Source organism: Rousettus aegyptiacus, unplaced genomic scaffold (assembly GCF_014176215.1).
Source record: "Rousettus aegyptiacus isolate mRouAeg1 unplaced genomic scaffold, mRouAeg1.p scaffold_m13_p_7, whole genome shotgun sequence".
Taxonomy (NCBI): domain Eukaryota; kingdom Metazoa; phylum Chordata; class Mammalia; order Chiroptera; family Pteropodidae; genus Rousettus; species Rousettus aegyptiacus.
In genome coordinates this window covers 90,621,341-90,632,713 of record NW_023416310.1, presented here as the reverse complement: position 1 = coordinate 90,632,713, position 11,373 = coordinate 90,621,341, and the positions used below count along the sequence as shown (strand labels likewise).

The 11,373-nt window shown below is 38.8% G+C and overlaps 1 protein-coding gene across 1 annotated transcript; it reads left to right on the top strand.

Moving 5' to 3' along the window:
- The first annotated feature begins 422 nt into the window (after positions 1-422).
- Positions 423-10,433, top strand: GRPEL2 (GrpE like 2, mitochondrial). Its single transcript, XM_016150347.2, has 4 exons — positions 423-546; positions 2,910-3,063; positions 3,963-4,044; positions 7,293-10,433. The coding sequence occupies exons 1-4, from the start codon at positions 470-472 to the stop codon at positions 7,655-7,657; spliced, it is 678 nt and encodes a 225-aa protein (XP_016005833.1). The 5' UTR covers positions 423-469; the 3' UTR covers positions 7,658-10,433.
- The last annotated feature ends 940 nt before the right edge of the window (positions 10,434-11,373 follow it).

The window sequence follows — 11,373 nt, the reverse complement described above, 5'->3', positions numbered from 1 at the left end:
ACATTCTTCAGCTTTCAGTCCAAATATTATTTCCTTTAGGAAAACTCCCCACACTCGGCCATATTGTATTCTAGACTTCCGCAGCACCATACCCCTCACCTTTAAACCTCGGTCCTATTTTGACTTTATATCGCGTTTGCATTTGTTTGTTGCTTATAAGTTCACATAAACTCAACGAAGGCACAGTTGACATCCTTGTTCGCCACGGATTCTGCGGCTAGCACCCAGCATACATTGTCGCTAACAGAAACACATCCTACGCGCCGAATACACTAGAGACGGGAAGTGTTGCGCCCCGGACCACCAGCACAGTGCACTACACGAACCGGAAGAGTAGCATTCACATCCGGCAACCTTGAGAGGGAAAACGCCCGCGAAGGCTGCCGGGAAGCGTGGTTTTTTAAGTGAGCCTGTCTCGCGACTCAGAGCAAGTGCGCGTGCGCTGTCTCCGTCAGCCTAGGTCGGGAACATGGCCGCGCGGTCCTTGTGGGCGGTCCGGTGGCGGGTACAGCGCCTCTTGTCTTCGAGTGCCGCGTCAGATGGCAGGTAAGTAAGCGAAGCAGACCGCGGGGTCGTGGACGTGAGAACAATGCGAGACGAGCGACCTGGAGAGACATTTGCGGGCGAGAGGACGCATCAAGCCTTTTGGCCACTAGGATCCGGCTCTTACGGCCCCATTTTACAGAGGGACAAACTGAGGCCGACAGCGGCGCATCCTTGCCACACCGGGGAAGGTGGGATGATTCGAGATGACGTCCTCGGAGGTGGGAAGTCTCTTTAGCCGCAAACATAGGTGGAATTGGGCAGGTACCTCTCCCAGCCCCTTTTCCCAGCTGTTGTGTCTGCAGGTAAATTGGGATTCTCTACTCTGACGTCTGTGTGACGTTAGGCCAGTCTCTTCCCTGTTATCCAGGCTTCACTTGACCTGTTGGGAAAAGGAGAGCGTTAAGACTTGGTTTCCATTCAAACGGCGCTTTCACTTGCCTTCGGGAGTCTGTGAAGTTCCAGTTGCTGCCTTTATTCATCGGTTGCGGCAGTTTTTATTGATTACTTATCGTGACAGTTGCAGAACTTTGGAAAAGTTGAGTAACTTCTTCAGATGAGACTCGGGAAGTGGTGGAACCCAGACTGGGAAGGAAACCAGTCAGGGTTCTAGAATCGGCGCTTTTAGTCAGCAATGTTAATTATTCTTAGGAACAATTCCCTGTTGACTGTTTCTTCCTGGGAAACAAAAACTGGCTGAGTAGGAAGATGGGTAAGGTTGGACCTCTGAAATGTAAATTAAGCCGTGGGAGAATCAGGGAATTACTGTATGCATAACTTTTTCACCTTTTTATTTTAACAACACCTGCCCTAACTAACACCTGGGTGAGAGGTTGAATTCAGGGTTTCCGGCTTTTTTTTTTTTTTTTAAATCACGTTTAATTTTTTTAAGTCTCTTTAGCAGTTTGTGATGTAGGGAAGTGACTAGACCAGAAGAAAAATATTTCCTGATAAAATTCCTCCCACCCAGCCACCGCCGCCCTGACTTCATTTCTGCAGAAGTAGGAAGTGAAGGGCTCAGCCACAACTCCACTCTTTCACTACTTGAGCCCTGGCCATTTTCCGTTTAAACTGGCCTTAATATTCTGACCTGCTTTCTGTTGAATAAATGTGGTTTGTTTGAAGTTTAGGAGGAAGGAGGTTTTTCACCCTATGTGATTTTCCCCAGATCTGTGGTGACCCTATTTTCTTACCCCAAAATTTAGAACCTGTGTATAATCTGACACTGGATCATAATCAGTGAATTCAGGACTGGCTTGGAAAGTCTGGGAGATAAAAGTTGTCTTGACTACATCCTATTCTGACTGTCACTCTTCTTCTTCTTTTTTTTTTTTTCTTATTTAGCAAACTCCTTTACTCCCCTTTGAACCCTTATTCAGTTGTCACCTCAGTAAGCACGTTTCAGTATATGGCAGTTTATATAAATAATTATTTTTTAAAAAGCTTTTGTGCTCACAAATTGGTTTTCTTGATTTTACTTCTCATCAAATTATGAGGACCCAGGAGGTGTATTAGAAATTTCATTGAAGGAGGCGGGGTCAGAAGTACTACCACTCAAGATCTACAAACTAACCCCTACTCCAAATTTCTTCCTGTGTGAACTGAACTAAATGTCAAAACATTTTAGCTATACATAATTGTAGATTATAAACATAATTGAATACAAAAATATATTTTATTCACCAGTTTACAATTCATAGTCCATACATATAATGTTTTATGCATATTTAACTGACTTGATTTTGTATATAGGTGAGTTACCATCTCAGAATCTTTCTTGTTCAGCACATGTTCTCCTTTCTAATAGCCTTACTTATAGCTTAGAATCAAGACAGTTTAGAATTCTAGGCCTAACTCCAGTTTGGTAAAATCCTTTTACTGGCCTTTATTTCCCCCGCTTGTGAAATGAAGGATTGAACCAGAACTATATGTCTTTGTGTTTTAAATTATGCCTGCTGATATTGCCCTGCTGGTTCTGAGTGTCAGGACTTGGTTTTCTCTTCCTAACTTTTGTGTCCCCACTAGTTATTTCTGTTGTCTGGTGCTCAGTATCCTGGCTTAATAGAATACTATCCATGTGATCTTGAGCAAGTCTTAATCATCTCTGAGCCTCAGTTTTCTTATTGTAAAATGGGGATGGTAATAATACTTATCTCAAACATTATGAAATAAAAAGATGATTTAAGTAAAACCCTGAAACAGTGTCTGATACTTAGTAAGCACTTTATAACTTCATAGCGTTACTGTGACTGAAAATACTTTGTCTAGAGTTCAGTATGGAAACTTCCTGGTCTCTGAACTTTGTTGTAACTTTGGCTCTCCATGATGGCATTTCTTCATTATGCACCACCTCCCTCCCACTTTAGGGGATGTCTGCACCCTTTCAGCACCGCCACCCAGAGAACTGCTGGTGAGGACTGTAGTTCTGAGGACCCTCCCGATGAGCTTGGGCCCTCTCTTGCAGAAAGAGCCTTAAAGCTAAAAGCTATCAAACTAGAGAAGGAAGTCCAGGATTTAACAGTGAGTGGATTTTATATTATCTGTTCTTCACGTTCTCCCTTTGGTTTAAATATCCAATAAAGTTTTTTGTGTCAATTTTTAAAATTAAGTTTTCTGTAATTGTCTCTTTACCTTTCCTTCTACTTCCACTCTTGCTAGGTATACTAGGAAAAATAATCTGTAGAAGTTCAAAAATATTGCTAACTAAGCATAATCATCTTTTTCATTGCCCTGTTGTGTTACACTGCTTAGGTATCTGACATTTTGGTAGCTTCAAAGGAAGTACAGTGCCTGGCATATGACAGACACTCAGTAAATATTTGTTGAATGAGTGAGATCATTTATTACTGTACTCTACAGATCAGACTGCATTTGGCAAACTGTGCCCTGTTCTGGGTTGACAGACACACTTTCAGGAAGATAGATATTAGAGTAATTACAAAGCAAGACTACCCAGAATGGTAATGAGGTTGGAAAGCATGTTTTATGAGAGCAGTTTAAAAAAAGGAAAGGAAAAAACAGGGATTATAAGAATGAAAGAGAAGACTGAAAGGACTAAAATAATTGCCTTCAAATAGTTGATATATTTTTAAAACATACTCTTGGTTGTCCTAGAGTTCAATTCAGTTAACAAAAGTTGGAGGGTGGCAATGTTGGCTAAATGTGAAAAGAAAGCTTTTTCTCAAGATGAGCTTGAAAACTTGCTAAATGACAGCTTTTCAGGGCCACTATAAAGAGTAGGTTCCTGCTTTGACTGGGGATTTGGAGTAGCTGATCTAAGATTTCTGCAACTCCCACTAATTTTTTTTTTTAATTAAAAACCTAGCATGAGGAAAACGTTTGTAAAGTAAGCAAATACATTCTTTTGTACCAAAAAGCATTTGTTTTCTCATCATTTTGACTTTGCTTTTGATGGTCAGGTGAGATACCAGAGAGCTGTAGCTGATGGTGAAAACATAAGAAGGCGAACTCAGAGATGTGTAGAAGACGCCAAGATATTTGGTGAGAAACCTATTCACAATAAAAAATACCTTCTACTTTAAGGCCACTTACTAACAGTTCTGCAAACTGAACATAGTGAAAACACATCTGGGTCTTTAACTGATCCCTACCCTACCCTCGTATTATTCCCATAGTCTTTCTGTGCTGCTTGTAGGGAATGTTGTCAAGTGAACCATTTGCTTAAATAATGCTTGTGTTTATTTTGACCAAGCCTTTTATTTTATTTTTCAAGCATGTGCATTTAACATTCTAGTGCTTATACAAATAATTCTGTTTTAACACATAAACCAACAAGTGAATCATTAAGACGTTCAGAGGAGAATCCAAAGAACAGATGCATAAGCCAATCAGGAATGTTGAAATTGCTTCACAGAAGCAAAATTGGTCTGTATCTATAGTGCAATAATCAATTGCATCTCCACTAGACGATTTTTACTATTATGGACAAGAATTATTTGCATTACTCTCAGTGTTCTACAGTTTGCTAAGTTTTAAAATAACTCAAAGACAAAAGCTTGGACCACATAGAAGCAGATAACCCTGGAAGCTATGCTTTATTACATCTATTTTTTCATTAATGATGTTGAATATTTTTGGTCTGTTTCAAAGCCTTTCAGAAAAATTTTTCTACATGCACCACATCTTGTTCCAGGTGTGTTCACGAAAGTGTTGATTGAGTAATAGAAAGTCAGGAGTAAAGAGTAAATCTGTGATTACTTGCTGTACTCACAATTTAATATGGAGCATTGTACTTTCGCCACACATGGAAAGTGCTTGAGGGGCCCTTGCATCCTGTTTAATCCAGTCTTTTACAAGTAAGCTGGAAAAAAAGTGAATTGGTGATATAGACATGAGTCCATTGTCTCCTGACCTCTAATCACACTACTTCCTGTTCTCTGGATCTTGTATGTTTGTGCACAGATTGACTTCATTCCTGTCCTGTCTAATCCCAGTGCTTTGGCATAGCATTCTGCTTTTCATTCAGTGCTGTAGACATCATGTTTCAAGGCTCCAAGTACCAGTTAAGTCCTGACTCTCAGATTGTATCCCTGATATTTCATCCAAGTTTTAGTTTCTTATTTCCCACTGTCAGGGGCCAAGCCAGGCCTCTTAGTCCATAAATATAATTTTGAATTTCATCATTAAAAATGTGTGGAAATTTCTCTTTTGTTATATAATCACCTACATTAAAATCTTTGATTTTTGCCTCTAATCCCACAAAACCTAAAATATTTACTATATGGCCCTTTGCAGAAAAAGTTGGCTAACCTCTGAGCTACAGGGAGTTTCTGTAGTAGATAGACCAATTGTGACCGGTTGCAAAAGCAAGGGAAGACTTCTTGCCCACTTAAGGGGAGCAGGGTTAGTTGGCTTACTGGAAGTCAAGCTCTGAGGTAGAAACTGGCTTATATCTGTTTCCTTAAGAATTAATAAATTCCCCATGAACAAGTACATATTAATTAAACTCAAAAGATTTTAATAGATAATGAGATATATTTGTTTACAGAGCAAAGTGTATTTAGCAAAACATGCCGTATGAGTCATTTCCTTAGGTCATTTCTTCCTGTGGCCAGGAATACTTAGAAAATTGAAGATTGCTAGTGAGCATGGAAGTATGAAAAAAAGTAGAATGCTTTTAAAGGTTATAGTATGATGACTATTCTAGGGATAAAATTTTGTCTCAGTAATCTACCTTCTCTTAAATAGTTCACAAAGGATCCTCCCTCTCCACCCCAAGAAATGATGCCAACAAAACTACTATTGAAATAATACAATAATTAGAAGGAAATCAGAGACTGAACCCCTCACGGTATAGACAAGAGAACCTAGGCTTCTGTTTACCCAAATTCACACAACTTTACTAACTAAAAACTGGAGCTCTTTGTACCCTGGCATTATATAAGTCAGCCCAGAAGCTTACAGCATTCAAAATTCTGTTAGAGTGTCTGTCTTTTGACTCACCAGAGATGCTTTTGATATTATTGATTGATCTTTATAAGACATTCTTTTCTCTTGGTTGGAATATGACTCTTACAGGCATACTTTTCAAGCTTTTGGCTAAGGTTGTCTACTTTCACAGTTGATCTCATTAAGAGCCATTGACATTTTCTGACTGCCACCCCTTAATGGGGGTCAGAGAGATATCTTCTGCAACTTTGATCACACCAAGTCTGGTTCTCTGGAAATATGTCTTAATTTCACTCTTTCTTCTCCATTACCTTCTCTTCCTGCCTATCTGTCATGCCCCCGGCACCTTCAAATCCATTATATATGTTATTATTAGACTAATTTGAATCCCATTCCACTTGTTTGGCTCAAGAAGCTATAATGGATCTCTGTTACCCAGAAGTTAAAGGTAGAATTTTTACTTCTGTCAGTCGTTCCTTCCTCTGTCATCTGTTTTTATTGTTTGCCTGTAGGTGATCTTCCTTTTTACCTCTGAGCACAGTTGAGGTGTCTGCCTATTTTGGCACAGATCCCTAAACCTGTCCCTGGATTAAAGCTGGATCAACAAAGACCTTTTTTCCCTACCAAGGCATTGGTGTTATCATAGACATCTGTAATGGTGACATCTCTTATCATTTTTGTCAGAAAAATCAAAATGCAGCTTTGGGAATGATGAGATTTCTCAACAGCCAAGTTCACCTTTTTCGTGTGATCTATAACAGTTCATGTGATTCTAAAAAGATAAGACTAGTTTTTGGCCCATCTCTAGCAATTACATGTAACTTCATAGCAGGCAGTTAGAGACTTCATTTATGGTTGTGGCTTTTTGTATTGAGCCAGTCCTTAAAATGAACCACCTAAGCACAGCCTTGTCAACTGTTTTTTTTTTTTATTACTTCCCTCTATGAAATCTTAACATCTTGCTCCTATTGAGAATGGATGCCTCAGCACAACTGAGACAGGCAAGAATTTTCAAAATGTACGTAACTTCAATGTTAAAAATAAATAGCAACAAAAATACAAGAAACATAAAAATGGTCACATTTTTAAAGTTCCTCAGCCTATTTTTTATAGTCTTACCTAGTTCTTGGCTTCTGCCCATCTTCCCCATTTCCTAGTATGCCTTCCAAGAGAAACTGGCTTGTCATTGGGTAAGGTGGTACTTATTGATGATGATCCTTGAGTTATATGTGGCAGTCTGCTCACTTCCTGGGGTGCCCAGTATACTAGCCACCTATCTGGGCCTTCCAAGGGCAGGCTGATTTGCTCACAAACAATAAAATTATCTGTCTTCTCTATAGGAATTCAGAGTTTCTGTAAGGACTTGGTAGAGGTGGCAGACATTTTGGAGAAGACTACAGAGTGCATTTCTGAAGAAACAGAGCTTGGAGACCAGAAGCTTACTCTAGAGAAGATCTTCCGGGGGTTGTCACTTTTAGAAGCAAAGCTGAAAAGCGTATTTGCCAAGCATGGCCTGGAGAAGATGACACCCATTGGTGACAAATACGACCCTCATAAGCATGAACTCATCTGTCATGTGCCAGCTGGTGTTGGGGTGCAGCCTGGCACTGTGGCATTAGTAAGGCAAGATGGCTACAAGCTTCATGGCCGCACCATTAGACTTGCCCAGGTGGAAGTGGCAGTGGAATCTCAGAGAAGACTCTGAATGGGCCATGAGGAAGCGAACGTTCTTCCAGAGCGCAGTCACCTGTGTTTCCTTTATTTATTAAACTAGGTTTGTACATGAGGTACTTCATGTGATCTGTTTTGGATTTAGTCATATTGGCTTTATTTCGAAGATACTCTATTGATTTAATGTGACCTGTCTGGTCTCATCAGAAGTCTTGCCATTGGGCATTTGAACAATGTGACAAGTGTTCCTATGGCCTTTATGTTAAAGAATTAGTACTCTGATGACTGTCAATCCAAAATCTTTTTAAAAGGTGGAAATGAGTATATGTTTATGTATTTTGGACTAATTGTTCCTTTCTGATAGTCCCTATAACAGGTATTGCATAGGATCTTGTGTACTTTGTGGGAAAAGGGATTGGTACATTTGAGTACTTACGTGATAATCCTTTATAGTTGTGCAAATGTAGAACATTTGGGTTGATTTTTATACACATAGATTTTTTCAGGACTTTCTCTTTTTTTTTTATTTTTCTTATAGCCATTTTTTGTCCTCGTAGTCCCTGCCAAGTAGAATTCATATTCATACTTATTGCCCCTTTCCGATTCCCATTTACAAGGGCTAAAGGCCCAGGCTAGACTTGGAAGACAGAGAACATCAAGAAATTCCAGATACCCAGATCCCTTTCAAGCAAGGAAGCAAGGATGGTGAAGAAACCTTGTGCTTTCTTTGCTGAGTTATCTTCAACTTATTTGCAGCCTCCTTGGTATATAATAATTTCAGGGAAACTGAGGCAGCTAGTGACCTAAATTGGTCTGTATAGGTAATTTACCTACAATTTCTCTTTTCACCAGCCTTGAAATCCTCTGCCACTTTGTCAAATTTGCATTATGATCCTTTATTAGATTATAGAGGGATGTGGTCAGGGCAAAGACGTTAGGTTCCCATCTCCTTTCATTTAATTATGCTGAATTTTTTTTTAATTGATACAATTCACTACCTCTCTTACATTGAAAAGTTTTGTTTCCTAGTTTTTGTATCTGTCATACATTTCGCTCCCCTTTTACATATTAACCTAGACTTTTGAGCCTCTGTGTTTTTGATTCTTTCAGTCTTGCTTCTTGTAGCTAGTGTTTTGTAAAAGATTTGTTCAATAAATGAGTTAGTGAATAAATGATACATGAGACTTTAGAAAGGAGGTCACTTATGCCTATTTTAATGTTAGAAGAGGCCTTAAAGATGATATAATCTCACCCCTTCCACTTCTTCTGAAGTATGAAAACAGACTTTTTAGATTTGGACTCAAAGAAAATGTCTAAAACTAGTGAACTAAATTTCAGTGAGAATTTGAATAAGGAACAACTAGATATTAACTTCAGTCATTTAAGATTCAATAGTTCTTTAATGAACTTGCGAAGATGTCCCCTGCAGACAATTAAATGTTAGCTGTCCAGATTGCATAGGTTTAGGTTTAAGTTAGTTACCCATGAAATAAATCGATTTCTACAGGTACAGGAACTCGACCCCTTTCAGTAAAGTGGTAAAAATTATTCTCTTAGATATATATAATTCTAGAACACTACACAGACTTCAGTCAATAAAGCCATCCCCCAGTGGGCCCTACCATCGTCACCAGATTTAGACACTTAAAAAAAAAGTACATGCTTTTAAAATGCAAACAACGCTGCTGGCATTTTAAAACCAGAACCTCTTTTGTCATTCCGCTGAGTGCGTACTGTAAGTTTAATGAGCAGTCAGTTTCACAATAGGAATTTTTGAAACTTATTTTGCCTGTATTCCTGAGATTGACAGATGGTGACAAGAAAATGAGCCAATTATAATTACCCATGGGTTCTTAGATTACTAGCTGTCATTACCAGTGAATTAGAATAACCATAATTTTACATATGAAATGTTCTGATTACCTGAAGTTTTCTAATATTCCTTGGAACCTCCTGTTTTAGCAAGTAGATTGAGAATAATTTTTAGATTTTTTTATTAGTAGCTTTGTGGACTTAAAATTGTAAATTTAGAAGATGGAGCTATAACAGTAAGAATCTAAATTCTAAGGGCTTTGGGGAGCTAGAGCAGCATAATAGAGCAGAGAAGCTTGGTAGGCACACACTTGAACACGAATCCCAGCTCAGTCATCTGTGTAACCTTGGGCCCCAGTCATTTCACCCTTCTGAGGTTGATTCCTTATTTTTAAAATGGTCATAATAATTCTCCACAATATCGTGAGGATTAAATGAAATATGTAAATTGCCTATTACAGTAGGTCTTCAATACAGTGCTCTGTATTATACACATTGTTTTTCCTACATTTTTATAGCTGACTAAAGTCTAGGAAAAGGGGAAGACTGCTTAACAGTTGCTTAACAATTAAAACTTATAAGCTAATCAAGGTGACTTTTTTCCTTCTATCTTCTGGTTTGGGGCTTTTTTTGTTTGTTTAATCAAAATGCAAAAAATCCATGTTTTTAGGTTGAAGGAACAAGAAAATTGTGTCAGTGCTAATTATCTTCATCTTGATGGTAAAGTGAAAAGACACTATTGGCTTGCAGAAGATATGTAGGGAGCTTTGGCTCACTTGAAGAGGAGATCTTGGTTTTTTAGTACTTGGATTCTACAAATCTTACAGATTTTTCTCACTACCATAAGGGAATCAGTAACATTTGGTGCTTTCACGGTAAAGGATTTGATAAATAAATAAAGGTATTTAAACGCTAAAGCAAAATCAAATAGAGAAAACTAAGGATGATATATGGTATGCAGAAATAACTTTAATAAAACCCAACTTGAAATAACTGCAGTTCACGTTTAATGTCTTTGCCTGATTCATGTTGTATATTGATATGGTCACTTTATTGACTGCTGACCCACCTCGTTGATCAAATCAGCACGTAAGAGAACTTTGCACAGTTATCAATGAATGCTTTGTTAAAAAATTCAGGAATATTTTGAGTCTTGGAAAGTGAACTTAAAAGGTTTTGCATTCTGACACATCTCCAAAAAAGATTTTTTTTTTAAGATTATGAAGAATGCATGTTTACTCATCTACCACTTCACTAGTAATCCAGTTTGGCCCTGTTAAGACTCAAAGCTGATTTAGGACCCCAAATATACACTCTTTTACTGTTCTCTCAATTCCTTCAGCTTTTTCTCTTAGCCACAATCTGACTCAGTAAATATAGATTTTATTTATCCCGAAATGCATCCTCGATTTTATTTTCTGCTAGAGGGAATCTTTCAGTCTCAAACTAGCCGCATTAATCTTGTCTCCTTAAACAGTGAAAACAGGAGTTTATTCCTACCTTTCCTCTCCTCAGAGTGGATGAGACCCCTTGTTTTTTAAGTAGAAGGCATAGATAAACTGTAGACGCTGCAAATAAACGTAGATAACAATCTCAGAAGCATCTGGCCTTGTATCAGCATATGCATAGGGTAACCCTGACTGCATGCTTGGTCAGCAGTTTCTAGCTTTGGGAGACATTGGTAAGCATTTTCACATTCCTTATCTCGTGATTGTCACAACCACTTAGAGCAGGGAAACCGAGTGGGACACGGAGCAAACAGGTTACAGAGCTAGTAACTCTCAGAGGTTGGACTTGAATCGAGGTCGTCAAAGCTTCGGTTCTTTTTCTTCCGTCAATCCCCTATTTGGCTCCCGGTCCTGGTCCTGGTCCTGGTCCTGATGCTGAGCACCGGAGCGCGCACACCTGCGCCGAGCAGAGCCCTCCAATGAGGAGCCC